Below are 22,939 nucleotides of genomic sequence, written 5' to 3'. Positions count from 1 at the left end.
CAGTAACGGCATCCGTGCAGAATTACTTTGTCAAGTTGTCAGTGTCTTTACAGCATGTTGTGCATATTAAACGGTTTGCAGGTCTCGTGTCTGTATGTCCCTGGAGCCTCTAGCAGTAGTTTTGCTGTAGCCATGTAGCCTAAGGAAAGAGACAACTTTGCAGGAAGTGATAGTATTTTTTCTTAGCACGAATATAATTGAAAACAACAACAAAGGTTTTCCAGTCTAAAAGACCTTGCACAGGTGTACCTGTTTGGGTTTTTTTCATAACAAAAGATACTACTTCTGTCTAGAAGCCTACTCTTGCTTTGGAGCCCTTAGCATTTGTCTTCCGGTAGAGTAAATCGTTATTTGCTTTACACTGTTTTTAGCTCTGATTTTCCGTTCCATGTACCTGTGCCCCTGGCTGGGCGCTAAGCCCACGTACTCCTCCAGTTCCCTCCCTAGGGAAAGTCCCAGGCTCAACCGTAACACGTCGCCTGTGTAACACTGGCACCCCGACCTCGCTAGCGGCTTCATCCGTTTGCATTCTCGTATTAGACAGGGAAATTGCAAGTCAGGGTATGTGAAACCCAAAGATGAGCACCGACACATCGCACAAGGGGAATCGGATGAGCACGTTCAAAGGGTACGGTCGAGGCCGGCGGAGCGGGTGTCATCAACGCAGGAGCCTCCCCGCTGCGGCTTCGTTTATGCTTCAAAACCAGGATCAGCACGCACTGATCGCCAGCCTTTTGTGTGGTGAAGGACGCACCTGGGCGTACAATTACGGATTTGTAGAAAAAGCCTGGTGCCTACCAGCTTTCCAGACCGTCCGTTGCCCCTACGCCGGCTAGGGTTGCTCCGACGGAGGTTAGGGATTGCCCGCAGGCGGGAGCAGCGCCTCTTACACTGCGCAGGCACAGGGAGGGCGCATCTCCCCGCTGCTGCCGTCTCACGTCCCCCACGGAGGAGAGGGGAGGCACCGCGCGGGCGGGCAGCCGCCGGCCGGGGCGCGGGGACTCGCCGCGGGGGCAGCGCTGAAGGACCCGCCGGGGGCTGGGCAGGCGGGCGCGGCGGCCGCATGCGCAGGGCCGGCGGCGGGCGTTGGCGGCGGCAGCACGTGCGGCCGCGGCAGGGCCCGTCACCCCGAGCCGGCCCGGCCGCCTCAGGTAGCGCCGGGGCCGCTGCGTCGGGGGGGAAGGCGTCCCAGGGGTTCCCAGGGGCGCGGGGCTGCGCGGTGAGGAGGGGGCCCCCCGCTGTGCTGGCGGGAAGTCGCGGCCGTGCCAGCCTTATGGCGCTTGCTCACGTAAAAAAGCCTTTTTCGCTAAAGAAATGGGTGCCTCTCACTTGGCAGGGAGAAGGGCCGAGCGGGAACGTGGGGGTGAGGCGATGGGAGAGCGGGAGCCCACTAAGCACTGAACCCGTGAAGTGTTCAGGGCAGGGACAAGTCGCATGGGCCTGCGAGGCGGGTGCGTGTACCTCCACGGGCCTCTGGAAGAGTACCTTAATTTCTCTTTTAACCATAGATATCTTGTAATGTTTCAGAATCCGTTGTCATGGATGGAGACGCAGAGCATGACAAAGGTAACATGAGGTGGTTTTTAAACACATAATCTTACACTTGAGAATAATTTTTTTTTTTTTCCTTCCTTCCAGTTGAAGATGTTGTGGGCTGCCATGTTGAAGATGCTGTGACATTTTGGGCACAGGTGAATTTGGAGAACTACTTGATTTTAACTGAGGTGTTTAATCTTCTACCCTGCCCCCCACCCCCCAAGTTTCTGTAGAAGTGAGAATAAATGATAGCATTTGATGTTGGGGAAAAAAAAGTTACTTTAGATTTCAGAATTGCAAGTATTATTGTGCTCTTTTAAACTGAAATCAGTTATTCTTTTCTGAAATGCTAAAAAGAATTGTTCATCCATTCATTTGAATTGTAGCTGGGTTTTCTTGAATATTTGGTAGACCCTATGCCAAAAAAACCCCAAACTGAGGGTTAAAATATTTGCTGTTGACTGAAGAATACTGTAGGAGGCAGTTGGAGCCCTGCTGGGGGTGGATCCCCTACCCTCTAACAGCTGAGCACATGGGGCAATTTCAATGAAGCTTGACATGGTGATGGTTCAAAGATGCTAGCTCCTTTCAAGTTTTGTGTGGATGGGGGGGAGTGAGAAAAAGTAAAAAAACCTAAAACAATGAGTAGTTTTCATTAATGTGGGGAGTGCAGCAGGAGAGGGGAAAATCCAGAAAGAGTACCAAAGCTTGCCTTTTCTATTTGGTCTTCTGGCTAATTGGTGTGTGCATATTAGTCAACACCTGTGTAGCTTTGAGCCAGTTGGAGGAGGTAATGCTGCTTGTCATGTCCCTACTAGGAATTTGGGGAGGGGGACCAAACTGTACTCATTCTGTTTATGGAATAGCTTTTTTCTAATAAAGGGATTTTTAGGTGTAATAGTCATAGGTAATTCTCCTTTAGGTTCTTACCCTGGCATTCTGAGACTCAGTCACAGTTTTTTTTAATATTGTAAGGTACAAAAGTTAGGAGTGTATTTCTAAGGTTAACAAAATGTTCAGTTCCACTAGTGTTTTCTTTCCTACTCTGAGCTCTGGATCCTTTCCTTTGGATTACGAGTAGAATGTTGTCTAATAAATGCCATGTTACTGGAACTGACCCAGTTTTACAGTGGTTCAGATACCAAGCTGTAACTGGAAAGACTGCTTCTCTCAGCCAAACCAAAACCCAAGCCTTGCATGTAAAGAGAACAAGGGGTATGCCAGAGCTGTTGTCTCCTTGTCTTAAGGAGAGAAAGAAAAAGAACAAATGCATACTGAAGTTTGTGAGGAAGGATTGATAAGTAAGATCTGCATACTGCTTGCAGAAGCTGGTAATTAAACTGTTAAAAACATGCATTGCAAAATACTTCTCTGGGGTACATTACCTGCCCCTGATCAGTTTCATTAATTTTTGGAAGAAAATGAGAGCAGGCTTACAAATGCAACTAAAAGCTTGAAGATAGAAAGCTTAAGGTGGGGCATTACTTGTCTCAACAGCTGTGCAACTGTTTTGATTTAATTCTTGGCTGTTGTAAGCCATCAAGCATCTATTAAAAGTGACAGTTAATAACTCGCACCCTTTCTCCACACTTCTTAGAATGTCAGTAGATGTAATGACCTCTTGAAATTAAGTTGTGCGCTGGCAGAAGCTTGTCCTCGGGCTAATGCAGTTTTTGGCAAACCTGATTTTAGTAAGGTAAGTAGATTGTGTATATGTGGAGTTTGTTTTTCACCTGGATGTAAAAGCCTTAATTCTGTACAGCCATTTTCTTAGGTATTTTCTTGATCTTTGATTATGCTGTGGGTTATATTCTCTTAAGATCTCTTTAAGGCTTTCCTAAAGAAAACATTTACTTTGTGTGAGCAAGTTTAAATCTTTCTGCACCTCAGACCAGTTAAATTATACAACCATAGGTTTTTTTTTTTAAACACTCAGGAAATACTACAAGAAGGCAATACACAGAACGCTGAATTCTCTTTCATTGTCCAGTATACATTATGGATTATCTTTAACAAGAGAGCAAAGCTTTTTCAGAGAAGTGATTCTTTGCTCTGTCTCAAGAAGTGCGGAAGATCATACAAAAACTTGTGATGTTAAATGTGCTGGACAAAGTACTCTTAAGATAACAAGGACATATTTAATAGCAGTTCTGTGAGAAGCATACACAGAGTGATTGCAACTTTTGGTTTTGTGTGTGAACTACTGATGGCTTATTGCAAAGTAAGGTTTAAATAAAATGATTTGTCTGAACTGTTTGTGTGTGCAGGTAAATGACCTTCTACATTCCTCTTGAAAATGAAGAAAATGCACCAACAGCAAACCCAGCATGTTTGTGGTGTAACTGGCCTGTTCCTTTGTCGGGTTTACTAAGCCGTCAGTGTCAATAAAATGTTGTAGCAATACATTAATAGAAAAGCCATGGGAGTCTGCTGTATAAAATGTTGGTGTTTTCCTAGTTGCAAAATTTTCTTTGAGCTATCGTTTTTGGAGTAGAGGATTATGTTTTTGAAGCGTTAGCATATATTGTTATGAGAGGATATCAAATGCATTACTTTGTTTTCATACTGCTGTTGGGATAATTATAGGAGAGTGTGAAAATAAGATTTGTAATGTATTACAAATACCATTTTGAGGTATGCTTATATTTTCAGAATGCTATTCTTGATCTTTTTTTTCCTAACTTCCAGATTTATGGTGGCTGTTTTTCTGAAGATAGATGTTGGTACAGATGTATGGTACAGCAAGTGATCAACAATGAAAAGGCAGGAACCATTTTTTTTTTAAAGTCTTTAGTCGTGTATCAGTTCTACATGCAGGATGATAGCAATAAATGCAACTCCTCTTTTTGAAACTTACTGTGTGAATGCATTTAAAAAACAGTGAATATACGTGTGGGACACAAATTCAAGTGACCTGTAATTTTGAAAAATGCTGATGAAATGGCAAAACACGACATACTTGTGAAGTGCTGTTTGTATCTCTTGACAAAGAGATTCACGAGTGGTAGTTAATGTTAAGCAATGTACTTTAATTTCAAAACTTCTGAGTCAGTGAAAATGGCTGCCTTCGTGTGACATGTTAGAACTGATGCAAATGACCTGAAAGAGTTGTTAATCAGCATTAGGTGACTGATACAGAAGGCTAGTAGTTCCTAGTTAAAATGATAATTTCTAGACAGGCTGGTTGGTGTGGAAACATTAGATTGCATAGCTGTTCATTGAAGAAAGTCTTCTGTATTGCTTTTTAATTGTAGCCCTTAGAGGAAAAAAAAAATTGCCAGCAAAGATCTGTTTTGTTACTTAAAGTTTTGTTGCTAAGCTTTTAGACAGGTGCCAACATAAGAGATTTCTCTAACTCGGTTCCTTCCTCTGAAGGGTGTCTAGGCTTAGAACGGAAGATTCTGATCTCTGCAACATGCACGCGTGTTAAAATGCTTACATTCTAGTAGTTGTCAGTGCATATTTCTGTAGGAGGTTTGTGTAACCTCTGCTGATTTATATTATTGTTGCAGTGTCAGGTATTGTACATTGACTATGGAAATTCTGAGATTCTGAATAGATCAGACATAGTTGAAATTCCACCAAACTTGCAATGTCCGAGTATTGCCACGAAGTACAGACTCTGGGGACTGCAGATACCAACTGATCAGAACTTAAACATGTTTGACCAGGTGAGTAACAGATTTTGAAGCATTTAGATGATGGGATCTGTAACAGATGCTGCCAAATATTGGCACAGTGTCACCAGGAGGAGTCTTCTAAGAGCTGGATGTTTAACTGTGAAGGCAGGGCATGCTGGGAAGGACTGTCTGATCTGTTGCCCTGAACGTACTCTAGAAACTAAAATGGTTTTGTCAAAAACAGTTCAGGTTGTGCTGGGAGGTGATTTAGAGTATGCTTTTGCCATCTTCAGAGCCTCAGGTCTATTTCTGACTGACCCGAGTTCTTCCTGGCACTGAGGAAACAAAGTACCTCTGTTTCTTTCCCTTCAGAGGGAAAAATACCTCCCTTGGTCACAGAACCTGCGATAAATTCACTTTCGTCTGTGAGCTGCTTGAATGCCGTGTGCCTGGGTACTGTACAAACTTCTGGTCAGGAGGGAGAATAGCAGGTGAATGTGAGTGGTAGTAGGAACCCTGTCATCCTTGGCCAGCAATGAATGTGAAAGGCTCAGGAGCTGATGCCAACAGGACTGGTAAAAGCTTTGAGCCCTCTTGAGTGGCACTGGTGACCATTGGTCGAGTTTTACTAGTGACAATCTCTCTTTCTGAGACACCACTTACAGTCTTGATGACATGCTGCTTCAAGGCTTGTCACTGGCTCTGCCCATGCTTCACCAGCTGGTGGCTTGGGAGCAGCAGTTGCTGGAGGAGGAGGCAGGAAGCAACTCTCCTGCTTGCCTTGTATCCCTCTATCATTTAGAGGAGATCCTGAGACCCCTTGTGTATGGTCTTGTCCCTGTGGTCCTATTGACATTGCTTAATGTGATTACTTAAGACAGGTGGAAATCTCTTCTCATTTCCCTGGGGTTTTGTTTTGTTTGTGTGGTGGTGTGTGTTTGTTGTGTTTTTTTGTTGTTTTTTTTTTTAAAATCGTTCTTGTTGCTTGATGTAAAGCTTTATTTGCTTGCTCTGTGTAGCTCTCCTGCCCCCACCCCTTCCATTCTTAATTTTCAGCAAAACCAGCTTGTTTCAGAAGTGGGGCAAAAAGGAAAAAAAAAAACCCTGTTAATAAAAGATAACTTTCTCCCAGATGTCTTGTGAAGGTCTTGAGTGCATTCCCCAGTCTTTCAAAGCTGTTTTTCTTTGATATTACTGATGAAACTGATAGCTGCCAATTCTGGCATTTCCCGATTTCTAAATGAGTAGTTTCAGTAAGGTAGATTTCCATAAGGTACATACACATAATAATTCATTTGTCGCTATAGAATCATAGAATCATTGAGGTTGGAAAAGACCTCTAAGATCATCGAGTCCAACCGTCAACCCAACACCACCATGTTCACTAAACCATGTCCCTAAGCGCCTCATCTACTCGTCTTTTAAATACCTCCAGGGATGGGGACTCCACCACCTCCCTGGGCAGCCTGTTCCAATGTTTAACCACTCTTTCAGTAAAGAAGTTTTTCGTTACATCCAATCTAAACCTCCCCTGGCGCAACTTGAGGCCATTTCCTCTTGTCCTATCGCTAGTTACTTGGGAGAAGAGACCAACACCCACCTCGCTACAACCTCCTTTCAGGTAGCTGTAGAGAGCGATGAGGTCTCTCCTCAGCCTCCTTTTCTCCAGGCTGAACAACCCCAGTTCCCTCAGCCGCTCCTCATAAGACTTGTTCTCCAGACCCCTCACCAGCTTCGTTTCCCTTCTCTGGACACGCTCCAGCACCTCAACGTCCTTCTTGTAGTGAGGGGCCCAAAACTGAACACAGTATTCGAGGTGCGGCCTCACCAGTGCCAAGTACAGGGGCACGATCGCTTCCCTACTCCTACTGGCCACACTATTTCTGATACAGGCCAGGATGCCATTGGCCTTCTTGGCCGCCTGGGCACACTGCCGGCTCATGTTCAGCCGGCTGTCAACCAGCACCCCCAGGTCCTTTTCCGCCAGGCAGCTTTCCAGCCACTCTTCCCCAAGCCTGTAGCGCTGCATGGGGTTGTTGTGGCCGAAGTGCAGGACCCTGCACTTGGCCTTGTTGAACCTCATACAATTGGTCTGGGCCCATCGATCCAGCCTGTCCAGGTCCCTCTGCAGAGCCTTCCTACCCTCAAGCAGATCAACACTCCCGCCCAACTTGGTGTCGTCTGCAAACTTACTGAGGGTGCACTCAATCCCCTCATCCAGATCATTGATAAAGATATTAAACAAGACTGGCCCCAGTACTGAGCCCTGGGGAACACCGCTCGTGACCGGCCGCCAACTGGATGTAACTCCATTCACCACAACTCTCTGGGCCCGGCCGTCTATGTTCTATTTCAACTTCTGGACCACTTATTGAAAGGCTGTTAAACAATGTAATAATTTTTTTTTCGTTTTATTTTGTATACTACTGTTAAATAGTTGGTCTAGTATTCTCTAAAAGACTTGGATAACCTGGTAGCCAACTTCTGTTGAGAGTTGATGGGACTTTAGGCTTCTGTCACTTATGAATGACACTGAATTCTTCAAAGCTGAACGTTGAGGGAGAACTATTGGTGTTGAAGTCCAGTCTGGCATTGACAGTGATTAGATCAGGTACAGTTGTAGTTGTACAGATACAGCATTGTTTCAGAATAAATGTGTTAAACATAAGCTTACCTGTGCAGCTCTTTAGGTTTTGGTCTTAAACATGTCCTGTTTTTCTTAGAAGAAAGATTGCTGATTTCAGCTAAAAGTATTCAGAGCGTCCAGTACACACCTTCACTGTATTTTTATTTTACAGGGGAAGAAGTTCCTGAGCAGCCTAGTTTTTGAAAAAGAAATAAAAATACATCACAAAGCCAAGCATGAAGATGGTACTGTTATTGCCCAGGCAGAATATGAACAAATAGATATTGGAGAAGAGGTGGCCAAGGCAGGGTTTGCTGAAAAATGCACATCTCCAGGAAACGCTAAAGATGCGGAAGAGAGAAAAGTCGTTGTCATGCAAAACCAACATCGGAAGATAAAAGTTTCAGTTCCACTGTGGGTAAACAGGTCTGATCATGCGCTGTACAGCATCCCAAGAAGGCGCTTTGACCAAGTAGCTGCTAGTGCAAGGAACCAGGATTTTACTGGAAACCGTATGTTTGCCCCAAAGTAAGGCAGTGGGATGTCATAGAAAAGTTTGTATGAGTGATCTGATTAGCTTAGTTGCTGGGATGTGGGTATATGAGAAGATGGAAGGGGAAGTCAGTATCTAAAATACGAAGTTCAATTTCTGTCTTTCCAGCATCAAGTAATACTGGTACACAATGGAAGGGGAGTATATGTGAGTGTGTGTGTGTGCATGCTGTGGTGGTGGGAATTAGGACATGAATCTGTAGAAAACTCTTCATTAGTGTTGTTGCTGGTTGGATAGCTTGTTCTTCCTCATTTGATTTCCAGAGACAGACTGTTCTTATATATCTTAATGCAAGATTTTGAAAAAGAAGGAAGGGGTAGCAGCTAGTAAGCGGAGGAGAAGATACCGGAAAGCTTAGCTGAAAGCAAAGGTTGCAGGACATCAGGCCTCTAGCAGATTTTGCAGTGATAGGCAATGCAGTGATGTTCATTTTAGCATCTGTGTAATTTCCATGGGCTTGTCCTTGAGACTTTTTGTAGCTATCCCCTGTTTATTTAACTCTACTAAAAACTCACTGGACGCAAATCTGGACTGTAAAAGTAGACTTACGTGGCAGGACAAACATATTTTGGTGATTTATTTGTGTAGGAATGTAACAATGTGTGTTTATAAGAAATAAACCCAGCAATCACAGTTTGAAGTAAGCTTACGGGATAACGGTGTCTCTGCAACCTGTAATTACATTGACAAGAGGTGGTGGTAAGTTGGCGGTTACAGTTGTTGTCAGAAATCTTTTTAAAGAGACTTGTCCTACAGTTGCTAGGATTGCCATGGCAACAGGCTGCTGAGAAAAATGTTTGTGGGTGGGAAAGATGGTACTTGGCATTCAGAAAGTTGAGATGGTGTAAGAAGTAATATTCTCCAAAAAACTTGGTTAGAATTTGCTAATGTTCCATAATTTGAGCTTCTCGAACATTTTAATGAATCACCTGAGGGCACGCCCTTCCACATACCAGCATGGTATCCAATTCTGTTTTACAGTTGGCTCATTTAGGCAAGTCTGTGCTGTTAACAAATACTAATACGAAATGAGGTGCTCTTCAAAAAAGTCTAAATTTATAGTAAAGTGCCTAATGCTGAAGTATTTTGATACTCCGATGTGCCCTGTTTTCTGAGTTATAGATATGCTCTGAATCTGATTTTAAAAAAGAAAAAGGCGCTTTTTTTTTTTGTGGTGCGCAGTGTTGAGATACTTCTGTGTACAAAGCTATCCTGACTGGCCTGAGCAGCTGGCAGCCAGCAGATTCTCTATTCTGTTTCTGTATGTTCCGGTGTCCTTTAACTTTTTGCGCATCACAGGCATTTTGGGGGTGGTAATGCCTGCAAAGGAAACTGAGAAAGGAAGCTAGGATGTAACCGAAGCCATGCAGGTGAGGATGAAGTTGATGTGGGGTCTAGTGGAGCGCTGGTACTGTACAGTACTGTCATGGTACTCTGAGACAGATGGCTTCACATTACTCTTCTTCGTTATAAAAATAACTTCTAGGGTATAGATCCAAGACGCTAACCTTAAAGTGCTTTGGCGTATTTAGTAGATAGAAGATTTGAATTACAATGGACCTTGACTTTTCTGGGTCAGTAGTGTGGTATCGTAAGATGTTTTTTGGATGGGAAAGACTTTTGAGTTAGTGACTGTGAAAACATATAAAGGGTTATCTTCAAATGATGTATTTTTTTTCCTTGGTGTTGTGTAACAGTCTCTGTAAAGACTGCCGTGGAGAGGGATACAAATTCTGAAGAAGTAAAGCGTGATTGTGTAGGTTCTTCTATAGTCTTTTTAATGTGGCATTCTGTAGTCATTACTGAAATTACAATAGCATGAAAGAATGCACATTGTATTTTTTCTCTTTTTTTTTTTAATTAATTCCTCTTAATACATTTTAAAAGGGAAAAAATGCTAGCTTCTACCTCAGTGCCAGACACCGGCTTGGCACAAATAAGACCAGATCAGAAGCTGTCCGAAGAGATAGAAGTCCTCAGAAGGGAGAATGTAAATCTCTTGCAGAGGCAGAAGGAACTAGAACTGAGGGTTCAACAGCTGAACCGTGAACTTCAGGTATGTGGAAATGCGAAGAGGATGCTTCTCTCCTTGTTGTGAATGTTTTGGACAATGCTTCTGTCTTACGGTTTCATCGTACTGCAGTTCAGCTGTGCACTGTTGTTTGGAATACAGAAGGGTTAAACTGGTTGAGTGAAGACTTGTCTTGCCCTGGTGCAGGGAGATGCTGTCAATGTGTGTCAGCACGCGTTTTGCAGGTTGGACCCTAGCTCCCCTTGGTGTACATACTGGCTTGCCACCGCGCTTGATGCAACTGCTGGTTTGGATGTAGGTGTTCAGTTTGAACGTGGAGTTTTGAACTTAGAACGTGTGATTAAAAACATGCTTTGTTTATAAGGATGTAATCCTTGCCTTTTTTCCGTTCACTTGGAGGGAAAAACAGCTTTCTGTGTGTTGGGCTGAAAATTCCTGAGTATCACAGAATCATAGCAGCTGTGGAATTTTAGAACTGGATAAAAATGATTATTTCCTTAATTGCTGCTTAATAGAAAAGATGCTTGTGTTTCTTTCCAGGGGAAGTTCCTAGCACTATCTGAGAAGCATGGTAATTAGTCATAGTTACTGATAGGCTTAAAAATGCTGTGAATGGTTTTAAGTGTGATAAACAGCAGTAGTAAGAAGAGTGTGTGAAAGGATGTTATATTTTCATGAATTCAGAAAAATGTTGTGCAAACTCTTATCTCTACAGATATGAAAGGAAAATCTGCCGTTTTGTAAATCACTTTGATACCCCCAAACCTGAACTTGCACACAACTGTTTCCTTTTTCTTTCTTGTGGAATAGAACTACTCATAACCAGCTTTGCTGCTCGGTTACCTCTACCTAGAACACCTGTGCTTCTGCATATACTAACCTGTTGCGTTGATTCTCTGTTGACTGAAGATACGATGTTTGTGCACATCTATGCAAACTAAATTAACAAGCAACAGAATACATGTCTGCAGCTAAGAAAAAATACTTGAATGCAAGGAATTCTTAGAAGCATTTCTTATCTATAGTCTGACTTTTTTTTTTTCCCCAAAACTCTTTTCTACAAATTTTAATTGTTGTTTTGTGTTGAATGCAAGTAAACTGCTTTAAAATAAAAGGTTGTGGAAATTCTTTTAAGTAAGAAAATACATGCTCCCTGCTAAAAACACTATGGTATGCAATGATTTGTTCTAAAGGGTGATGTGTGGTGGTGGCTTTGAGGGGTACTTAAAAAAACACCCTGCAGTCATGAGACTTTGGATGCTCATCTGCAAATACAAAACTATTTAAATCCTTCTATGTTTGGTTTTTTTGTTTGTTGGTGGTTTGTTTTTTTTTTAATATAATATGTAGTGAGTCTGAAAGGCTTTTAAAGACTCTGTTTTAAAGAAACAACTTTTAAAGACTCTGTTTCATTACCTAAATTTAGTGGAGTTTATAAAAGCATCTCTGTGGTATGAGAGCAAGACCTTTTAAATTTAGGTTGCCCCCTGAGGAATAGAGCCTGATGTGGTATGTGGGCTTTTTTTGGGTCAAGAATATTCCTTATTTTGTCTTAAGAATATTCCTTGTAGGAAGGTCAGGATGGTTGTACATACAGCGAGAGTTCTTGTTTTGCTGCACCATTTTGAGGTGTGGTAGTGATGAGAGTAAGGACTAATGAGTAAATGAGATCCTGGACTTGATTTCCCTGAACTAATGGGTAGTAATTTTTCAGCAAGGAAAGAAAAAAATTCCATGTTCTCTGAAGGCTTGCTAGCAAATGGGGAGTAATTGAAGAAATACACTTGAACACATCACTACTGAAATGAGAGGAAGGAAATGAACCATTAACCTTTAAGAAGCTGTTAAAGAAAATAATTCTCACTGGTTTGTATGTCTTTCTAGGTGTTTTGTTAATGTTTTGAAGAGGGCCAGCTCTGTGTGTGTGTGCGGGCATGTGTGTTTATCTCTAGTTTTCAAAAGTCTAAATTATGGTCTGCATGTTAGTAACCTTGGCTGACTATTGTGACTGCTGATCTATCTTTACCTCTCTTTGTTGAAACACTGCTCCAAAAATGATAAATAATTCAGAGAGAGAAGGAAGCATCCAGGAAAACATCTGAAAGTTTTGACAAAACCCTACGTACGTACGTTGGAACGAAAATTAGAAGTTTGGCTGCTAAGGTGAAGGCACTGAAAGAAGTTAGGTATGTATTTTTTTTTCCTAAAATACTACTATTTATCATTGCCCTGTTTATCTCTTGAAGTCATGCATGCTTTTTTGTTTCCCAAAAGTTCTGTTTTGTTAATTTTCTAAGAAAAATGTAGTGTTGTATACAGAGGGGAGTATTTCCCAAAAGCAAGGCTGAAACCTGAGCTTTCTGGAAGCTTACATTGGAATTTGTGTTGCCTGCTTCTCAGTGTTTATCAGATGACTTCAGTTCACTTCTGCTCCTTCACCATAGCTGTTGCAAGAAGAACTTGCAACTCCATCTTCAAGGAAGATGTTAATTAGTAAATGCAGCTAGTTGTTAAAAGTAACTGGGTAGTCAGAGTTCTTTGGGTATCTGTATTGCTGAGAGGTGTGTCTCTTTGGGTAGCCCAGATTATTCTTGTAGTTGTAAAAGAAGGGACAAAACTGCAGTGGGAAGAAGACGATATAGAAATGACCATCAGCTCCTTTAAGGAGGAGTATATATATTGGTGTATGCGTTTGTGGAAGATAAGTTTAAAAAAAAAAGGGGGGGGGGGGGAGAAAATAGGACAAAAGGGAAATTAAAAGCAGGAGAGAATTCTCATGTACAGCCTCATCAGTACTGAGGTATAATGAATGTATTCTTCATCCTTCTTCCTTCCTCAAAAAAAGATTTAACAGTGGAATGAGACAAATTGCTGCTGCTATCTTTTGAAAGAAACTAGGTTATTAACATGGCAGGTGCTATCTCAAAATCCGTGTGTTCGGGGGTCTGAATAGCATTGATTTTTAAATTGCTTAAGTTCTGAAAAAAAATTCCTGGTAAAATGTTGTTTCCTCCTTACACCTTAGGCACACAAATAAGAACAGTCGTTTTGGGGAGCAGCTCTCACAAGCCATAAAAGTAGTTACAGAAGGATGTCTCACTGTTCCGTCTTCCTTGGAAAAATTGCGGAAGATTTGGACAGAGTATGACTTGGCTCAAGAGAGGATTCAGTTATGCAGAAATGTGGTAGGTTGGAATTATTTTTTTCTCGAGCTATAATTTAACAGCTATTGACAGGGTATTTTAGTCTAAGTGCAGCTGGATAGCATGAGCATAGTATGGAAACATTTGTCCTTTGCTAGGTAATGTCGGAGGCTTTGCTACAACTGACGTATTTGTGGAGTGTTATTTTTTTGTGTTAAACCTAGACTTTTTGATGCCCTTGATTTTGTAAAGAAGTATAAGGAAATCAGAACATGGTAGCTAAAAGGTTTCTGTTCTGTGATAGAAACCGCTTCAGCTGTGCAGCTGCAGTGTCTGTCTTTAAAACCTTTTGTTAAAGCAGCATGCCACTACTGGGTATATGCTTCCCTCGTATGGGGAGGCATAAGGAGAGCGGTACGCAAATGCGTTTGTATAGGAAGATGGACTTGTATAGAGGAAAGCTGCCATCTAGTGCAACTTCTCTGCAACCACAGATCTGAAAAAGTCTGCCTGGGTACGTAGACATGGCTGTGTTGATAAGGACGGTTATGTACCGCGTCTCTTGTGTGCGGCGATGCTGCTTTTGGGAATGGGAAGGTTCCCTGGTCTGTGGCAGGCATTGTGCTAAGGCAGGGAAGGGATGGGAGTTGTGTGTCTGGGAGAATGACAGCAAATGTGTTGTGAGTATTCTCAAGTATAACCTAAAACATTTTAAATGTGTTTACTTAAGAAGTATTGCTGTATTACACTGAATTTAACAGCTCATGAAATGGACTAGAAAATAATGAGCCATGAGGAGAACCCAAGTAAGTTCTGTTGTTGCTTGTGCAGGGAAAAGTATTAAAACATCTGTGGCATGGCGTACACTTGATTGCTGTAGGTGAAAAGAAATAGTTTATAGTAAACAAAAGAAAGTCAAATGTTTAAACTTTGCAACCTTAAGATAAGTGTTAATAAGCAGATGACATTTCAGTGTTGCATCTTGTATAGGGGAGCAATGTGTAGAAGAATAGCTAGACTGCGAGGTACCCAGGAGCCAGGGCTGCTTAGGGATTCGCTTGCACAAGCCTTCCTTGTGTGAATTTCTGATCCCATATGAAATAGTAGTGGCTACAATTTTCTGGAGATTACATGGGATGGTTGAGCTCAAGCAGGTCCGTAAACCTTGTTGACAAGTAAACAGACAAGTAAAGCAAAGCCATCTTAGAACTTGTTTTCACCCCCTTCGTCCAGTTTTGCTTTGACTCAGTTGGGCCTGGGGGTAGAGCGAAAGAAAACTCTTAACGAGGACAAGAGTTAGGACAGATGCAGATACAGTGGTGTGACTGGGGAGTCTCGAAGTGTTTATTCAATAGAGGAGATGGTTGCTTTGGTGTCATTCAGGTGGCTGCGTGGGTGGGCTTTCTTGGTTTTGGGGTTTTTTTGAGTTGCTAAGCCATTCAAGAAGTAGCATTCTTCCATGAGAAACATCATGAAAAGAGGTTTCATTCTTGAAGAGTGCTTGAGGTTTTTCTGATGGACTAATTTGTTGGAATATGTTAGACAGTCTGGACATTGTCACCCGTTTCCGTTGTGAATGGCTAACAATGAAGTCATGTCTGCATGATGTGTTGTAGTGCATTACACTGCCAAAATATTTGAAATACTGCTGAAATGAGCTTACAGCACTATGCTGCTTCCAGTAGCTCCATAGAGGGCTACACAAACACATGTTTTGTGTTGACAAGGTGCGGCCTCACACATGGCTTGAAAACTAGTTTTGTTCAGAAATCAACAGCACCTCCCTGTTCCCCCCCTGCCCATTCTGACATTGTTCCTGGTTGCCTAAGGTAAGGTGTAAATGAATGGTGGCATGAAATCTTATGACTTGAAGAGCACACTGTTGTAAACAAAATTCCTGCTATCTGAAGAGGGGAAGTTGTCATGGTAGTGTCATCAATATCTTAAAGGGGAAAAGTAAAGAAGACCTGAGTTCTGCTAGATGTCAGGTATACCCCAGAGTGCCTGAGTGCTGCAAAGGGTATGCAAGTGGGAATGTGTGTGTAAGTATAGAGCTCCCTGAAGAATTAATTTAGTTTTCAAGATGAATTGGTAGCAGCTGGAAGCAGGACATCTCAAGGCTCTCGTGGAATTTGTCTTAAGTATTTTGAAGACTTTGGTAGGTGAAGGGTACAGAAGAAGAGTTTTGGTTGCATCATGCTAGAGCTACAGTACCACAAAGGTTGTCCTGTTTTAATGCACAGTGTAGTGACTTAACTTTTTTTTTCCTGAGAATCATTTTGATTTTTACAGTTCTATTTTATGTGCTGTAACATGCCACAGAATCTTGGCTACTGTATTTTCAAATACAAGAAATGTCCAGGATGCACACAGTAAAAGGGTGTGCTTGTTATTCTGCCTGTCATCCCTACTTAAATTATATTGACTGTAGATAGGCTAATAAATATTTTTGATAGTGCAACCGAGTATGTTGATGTCACTAACTTTTGTTTCTTGCTCAGTTAAAATGAGGTACATGTAAATGCAGTGTACAGGAAGCCCAGTGAACCTGAACAGATGGGTGAAATAGCTGGCTATTAAACTATAGCAGACTGTTTAACTCTTATTTGCTTAACCTGTCAACCTAGCGATCAAAATTGGTTTTACTAAGTTAAAATCTTGCTATTCAGTTGCCTAAGCAACGTGCTCTTCCTTTAACCTCCCTGGAGTGCTGATGCCCTCTCTCGCTGCCACAAGCCTCATCTGTTTGTAAGTTCTTGGGAGTGAACACTTGTCTTGCTTTGGGGGAAACCTAATGCATCTTAAATAAGTATCGCAGGCGTGAGTAAATCCAATAAAGTTTGAGTACAGGGTAAATGGCATTATTTCAGTTTTCATTGTCTATGCTTGCTTAGTTGGGTTTATGCTAGTTAAACTGGGTCTCTCCTGGATACTGTCCCAAAAATGAAGATGGGCGACTGGAGCATTTGTTCTTAATAAGGTATTTATGTAACATACGTCTTGGAAACATGAGAAGATAATCAGTGAACTGAGGTAGTATTGGGGCATGGTGTGTATGAAAATAACAAAGATGGTTCTTCTGGAGTGGAAGTGCTGAAAAATATATTCAAAACTAATCATAGAATTTGATGTAAATTCTGTGTCCAAATAGGAAGGTAGTGGTGCTGATCCCTTAACCAGCTCTCCTATGAAACGTTACTGAGAGGGTGGCAGCTTTACAGATGAAAAAACAGGGATAATTAGAAGTTCCCCTGATTGCACTGTAGGCAGATATTCATAGTAATAGGGAGTAATACAAATTCTGACTTTTTAGACGGTGTAGATTGTGTTTTATGGATGTGTCACTTTATGATTTTGATTTAGAAACTGATTGGAGACTGTAGTGTACATATTCAGCATTTTTGTGGGAAGGATAAAAAAAAATCATGTTAATGTTTAAAAAAGGGGAACTATTCAGTTGATTATTTAAAAAAAAAAAAAAAAGGGGGGGGGAAGGGTGGGATAAATAGAGCTGTTTAATGAGGATGCTGATGCCAGAGCTAGTTTTAGCTATTCCATATACTGCAAAGTAGTAACTTGAACTAAAGGGAGCCAAAAACTGGGGCCAAAAATGGAAATAGGCTCTAAAAATGGATTAGAACTAATCCATGGAGGGGGATTCATTTTTTTTTCCTCTTGCTTATGAGGTCATTAAGTCATTAAAGCAAGAATGCATTGATGAGGTGATTGCACTATACATATCCTGCTCTTACGCACTTTCATAAGTGTTGCTATAGTTATCAGAAACAAGATGGTAAGCTAGCTTGGCATTTGGCATGACCGAGTCTGGTGGTTGGTTGTGTGGGGTTGTGGAGTTGGTTGTGGGTGGGGTGTGTTTTGTGTGGTGTGGGTTGTTTGTTTTTTTTTTTTGAGAAGCCTTTAGCCTCTTCTAAAGGAGTTTAATTCTACTGTTTGCTGTTGTGATGAGCTTACATCTTTGTAAAGCAGATTATTAAAATACTGCCTGTGTTCTTAATGCTCTCTGAAGTTATTGTTATTTAACAGTCATTAGCTGAGCCATGAAGTGTCGCATGTACCCAGTTAAGTGGCAGACATTGGAAGGAGACTTATCCTGTGGCTCCTGAGCTGTCTGAGTTCCTGGATTGTCATTTAGTCGTGTGTAGACTGTTAAATTTACTCTAGTGCTTAAACTGGTATTAATTGGAGTTTGGTTGCCTGGTTGAATCTTCTTCTACATTAAGTCTCTATTGCTCTAGTTTTTGAAGTACTATTCTGCAGAAATCTTGTCTTAAAAAGGAGTAAGGACCCCTTGTCGTGAAGAACACTTTTCATGCAGTGCGTTACAGTATTCTTTTACAAACTAGCTCCTGTCTTATACAGGAAAAACAGCAGGAAGTCTGTAAAAATTGTGCGTGCTTTTGGTCACCAGAGATGCCCAAAAAGTGCAGAAGTGCCTATTAAATCTTTTTGTTGTTGTTGTTTCATGTTTTTAAGTGCTGAAGCAATACATTGTGTTTGCCTTCTATAGTATAACTTAATCCACTGATTTTTATTATCCAGCCCACTAATGTCTGGTTTAATTACAACATCTGTGCAATTGCTAATCTAAGTCTTAAAGCACTGTATACTGCAACTTGGGGTTTTATTTTTAGTTGGAGTTCGTCCATCTTTCAATTTCCAATCATTGGATCTCATTCTGCCCTTGTCTGATCCAGGCAAAAGGTTTCTAGTCTGTCTTCTGTGGATACTTACAAATTCCTGATTAAGTCAAATTCTAAGCTTTCACTGGATAAACTAAATTTAGAAACTTTGAGAACCTGTGTTTGTGTATACATACTTATATTACAGATATATTTATATTATATATTGCTTGTTAGTAGGAAGTGTTCATTTGACTGTTCTTTGGCTCCATGTGAAACTGGTATTAGCGCCACGGTTAACTCTTTTGTTGTTTTCTGTTTCTTTACTAATTGCCTTCCACACTAGACTTTCCAAGACTTTTTTTTTTCCCGGGGTGGGGAAGGGAACGCGTGTCAGGACAGTGTGTTATAGCTACTTGAGTCATTTTACACTTTTTTATTTTTGGAGATGGATATAGAAGGGAATAGCAAATCTTTACAGTAGGTCCGTGAAGCTGTAGTTGGTCTTCCATGTTCATATATATTTTCATATTTCTGTGGGCATGTTGGGTTAAATCACTGTGAAAAGAACACTGCAAACATGCTTCTGAGTAACTTGCTTCATCCATTTCGAAACATTTGGTTTTGTTGAGTCTGTTAGGTACCTTGTCTGACATGAATGTGGGTTCCTCTCCCATTAGCAGAACTAATCCTGCCAGTCATCCAAGGGAAACTTTGTTTTTGTTTCCAGAAAATTATCTTTAGTTTAATGATCTTACTGCAGATAATCAGCAGGGAGTTTACAGGTCACCTGTCTCTCTTGCTAGAAGGCAAGGAAAAAATTGGTAAAAGGGTTTTTTTGATTGTAGAGTGTTCTTCTCCAACAAGAAATCTTTTGTAATCTGACTTTGTAGATGTAATTTGGCATGTGTGGAAGTGTGGATAATCCAAATTCTAATTTCTGTAGTGCAATAAAAAACTGCAGGACAACTAGGACATTGTAAGTTTACAGTGGCAGTTAGGACTCCCACTGTTATCAACAGTCATGCAGAAACTGTTTCTTTAGTTGTCTGATAATGTAGTCATATTTTTACACTGTAAAGGATGCTGTATTTGTGCAAGGTGGTCATGGTGCAAGGAGTAGAGATTAAAAACAAAATTTGCTTTTTCACTCATTCCTAGTCAGGCATGTATTGTACTATTCATACTTTGCAGGGATTAATGCTCTTTTGTATCACTTTCCACGTTGTGTATGTGGCATTTGGGTGTGAGTTGCTGACTTGCTTTTCCTTCTGCATAGGATGAAAGAGATGAATTGATTACCCAGAGAGATGAGGTGCAGCAGAACTTGTGTTCAGCAGTGGAAGAATTAATTTTGGAAGTGAATCAACTGCCCCTCTCTGAGCGCTCAAGAATGTTACAGGTAAGGAGGTTGCTTTTATCAGTATTGATTTTGAAACACTGAAAACCTGTGGAGGGTGTTTCTTAAATGTTAAACATTTTATAATTGGAGACCTTGACAGCAGCAGATAAAGCTTTAGATAACGCTTCCGAGTTAAGTTGTACATCTTGACACCTGTAGTTCGTGGTGTTACTTGTGATCCTGGTCTCCCAGATGTTTTGTTTCTAGAGGCAAGTTATTATCTAGATACTGGATTTGAACAACAGCTTTTCTCTTGTGGTGCTGTGTTTGGGGACTAACAAGACTTCACAAAGCACAGAATATTTAGTAGAAAGCAGGTGTTAATGCGAGAACCTACAATTAAAAAGTCAATGCAGTTATCCTGCAAATTGTGGCAGTGGGTTTTGTGGTTGGATTATACACTTTCCTAGCCCTTTCTGTTAAGATGACTGTGTAGTTTGGACTAGTGTAGCAAAGTGTAAAATGTTTAAAGTTTTGTTTTGTGTGGGTTTTTTGTTGTTTGTTTGTTTGTTTTTTTTAAGGTGAGAGTTAAACACTACAGGAGCACGTGTTTATACCAAGAGTCTCCCTCCCAGACAAACCAACAACAGAAAGTGATAGGAAAATAGGCTCTGTAGAGGCAGTAAGAACTTTTGGAGAGGACTTTACCAATAGAAATATTACCAAGCTGGTGCTTCTGGCCTTTGCTATTAGAAATAATTTATTTTCTTCTTTTTAACTTCAGAAATATTACTTGCTTTTATTTTGACTCTGCAAGTGTGTGTGGAGAGGAGAAAAAGGTTGGCAATAGTTTGACAGCTTGTCTGTACAAATTCCAGACATGTATTCGTCCACACATGTATGAAATAGGGTTCTTATGAAAAATCACCAAGATTACAGGCTGCACATAAGTTTGTATAAGGTTGGCGCAGCACTAATAAATTGAAGCATTCATATTTTCATGGAATTACTTACTCAATTTCTAATGGAATTATTTTTCAATGCCATTCAAAAAAAATGTTTCAATACACTTATTTTTTGGTTCTAGTCTGAGATGTAGATTGGTGTCTAATTAAAAAGATATTGGATGGGTAGCATTTTGTGTCTTTCTATCACTGGAGGCCCTGTGTGGATCCTGCTCCTTCAGACAGAGGAAAGCTTGGTGTGGTGTTGTGTGGCGTTTTTCTCTTTTGTGGTTGGGGTTTTTTTTGGTGTGTGTTTAAAGGTTATACTGTGCTAATCCACTAGGTGGTAGGCATTAAGCATCTTCTAGATAACTGTATTGCAGTGAAATTTTAATAGTTTTTTTTTTTTTAAATTTTTGAAGGGGTACTGAAATGCTGCTAGGTGTGTTAAGTGAATTTTGGGCTTTAGCTTAACTGTGTTGATGGTCTTCTCTTGTATTAGGAGCTAGAAGATCAAAATAGTTTTCCTGAGTAGGGAAAGAAATAAGTTTCTATCAAGTATCAGTGAGAACACTGGTTGCAATTTTATAGAGCTGAAGAGGTCATGCTGTGCTGTCCTAGAGAAACGAGTATTTTTCCAATGTCTCTCAGAAGAACAGGAGCATGGGAGCTAATGCCCCTCTCACTGAGGCTGTGTTATTGCAAACCTCTCTTCTGCATCACACACCTCTTCTGACTTATGTTTTATACCTTCCAGTGAGAACTGTTGTTGGCCTGAACTACAGACAAATTCAAACAGCTTCAGCCCCAGCTGGGTCCAACCGGTTAGGACCGAAATAAGAGTTGGTGAGCTCCATGCTTTCCAAGCGACAGTACTGCATTGGTTAAGAGGAAGGCCGAGAGTGTGGGTGTACACCTAAGTTACTCTAAAGCAAGCTAGGGTATGATCTGAACAGTTGTCAGCTGTTCTGCGTTAGCTGTCTGTAAGCATGTTTGCTCTGCCCCATGCATAGCATGTAGTAGCTTGTCCTGTGCTCCCTTTGAGTTACCACGCTTAGAGATAGCGACTGAGACAAGTGCCACGTAGGCCACTGGGCCATCTTCATATGGTAACTGGTTATCCTTCTGGAGCCTGTTTCTGTATCCATATGCTGGTGAAGTTGCTAATGTTTTAGGGAAGCGTGTTTATAGCATGAAAAATAGATGGGTAGAAATAGGATGTAACTTACCGGATTCTTTCCTTCAGGACAGTCTGATGGAATGCATGCAGATACTCTTCTGGTGTAACTAGTGCTGCTATTTTTGTAAACAGGATGTGATATTGGATATGAAACTGTTACTGAGCACTTTTCTCAGTTCTGTTACCCACTTTTGGCTGCTGTTAAACGGGCTGTGTTGTTTTGTTTGTTTTTTTTTTTTCCCCCTCCCTCCTTCAGACTCTTCCATTTGAACCGGGCTTCTCCCTTGCCATGCCATTTTCTATCCATGTGTATCCTGGTGTATTAAAATCCAGCTGTTCAAAAAAGAATGTGAGAAAAATCTGTTGTGCACTTGAGTGATTTCAATAGTCTCTGTAAATTTAGCACAAACCTACTTTTTGTATTTGCTTATAGACAAGCATATTTGTACGAAGCTCGTGTCACCTGGCTCAGTTGGAAATTGCTGTTTTAAACAATCTGTTGTACTAAATGAATGCTGTTTGTTATAGTAACTATTGTTATGAAATTAGTTTTAGAATTTTATAAAATACTGTTTGGTGGTGTGGTTTTTTGTTTGCTGTGGGGTTTTTTTGGTTGTGTGTTTGGTGGTGGGTTTTTTTTTGTTTTGTTTTTTTTGTGGTCACTGTATTTAGTTAGTTGTTATGTGAGGAAATTCTTACACTTTTGGCCCCAGTTTGAACTTTTGCTGTACTCCGTCTGTAGAGCTGGGGCCTGGTTGTGGCATCATCATGTGTAGTTCTACAAAATTGGTCAAGCTCACTTCCTTACCTCCACAGTACCTGCAGTCCTTAGCAAGGGGAGTTCATTGCTGCCATGTTCTGGCCTGTGGTGGTAGTGTCAGTCTGTTTTACTTTAAGTTACATTTGGTTGCTCATATGACCTCTGTGTTTCAAGTGTCTGAAAGGCTCCTGACAAGTGACTTTAAGTTCTGTCATACTGCTTTTTCTATAGTATTGGCTGTTGAGTCTGAAGGGATGCAAAGATGAAAACCCCTCTCAAGAGGAGGGGAGAGAGGTGTTTTGGTGTTTCTCTCCATCTACATGACCTAGGTGTTGTTTGGGAAGGTCTGTGATATTTAACTCAAATGTTCTGGGATCTGAGAAAAGAAAAAAAGTGAAACACTATAAGCAACCTGTCAGCAGCCTTTCTTAGGGTTTCTTTAGTCATCTTGTTGGGAATGATGTGGATAAGTAAAATAATGGATTTTGAAAGCTGAAGGATGCTATTTATTACAAAAGCACAGGTTCATTCAGTCAAATCCCACTGTTTAGGGAGAATTTTCT

The 22,939-nt window shown here is 41.0% G+C and overlaps 1 protein-coding gene across 1 annotated transcript in view; it reads left to right on the top strand.

Annotated features, from left to right (window-relative positions):
- Positions 1 to 1,086: 1,086 nt before the first annotated feature.
- The window catches only part of STK31 (serine/threonine kinase 31), a 42,104-nt gene continuing 20,251 nt past the window's right edge, over positions 1,087 to 22,939 (top strand). Inside the window, exons 1-11 of the mRNA XM_076331331.1 lie at positions 1,087 to 1,151; positions 1,528 to 1,566; positions 1,639 to 1,691; positions 3,134 to 3,232; positions 4,225 to 4,299; positions 5,049 to 5,207; positions 7,955 to 8,310; positions 10,223 to 10,391; positions 12,438 to 12,553; positions 13,393 to 13,552; positions 19,430 to 19,552. Coding sequence (XP_076187446.1) covers positions 1,539 to 1,566; positions 1,639 to 1,691; positions 3,134 to 3,232; positions 4,225 to 4,299; positions 5,049 to 5,207; positions 7,955 to 8,310; positions 10,223 to 10,391; positions 12,438 to 12,553; positions 13,393 to 13,552; positions 19,430 to 19,552 — 1,338 coding nt within the window. The 5' untranslated portion in view covers positions 1,087 to 1,151; positions 1,528 to 1,538. The remainder of the gene's footprint in view (positions 1,152 to 1,527; positions 1,567 to 1,638; positions 1,692 to 3,133; positions 3,233 to 4,224; positions 4,300 to 5,048; positions 5,208 to 7,954; positions 8,311 to 10,222; positions 10,392 to 12,437; positions 12,554 to 13,392; positions 13,553 to 19,429; positions 19,553 to 22,939) is intronic.

The sequence above is a fragment of the Aptenodytes patagonicus genome, chromosome 2 (genome assembly GCF_965638725.1).
Source record: "Aptenodytes patagonicus chromosome 2, bAptPat1.pri.cur, whole genome shotgun sequence".
NCBI classification, from domain to species: domain Eukaryota; kingdom Metazoa; phylum Chordata; class Aves; order Sphenisciformes; family Spheniscidae; genus Aptenodytes; species Aptenodytes patagonicus.
The sequence above is the reverse complement of the archived record's forward strand: the minus strand, read 5'-3'. Positions and strand labels throughout refer to the sequence as shown.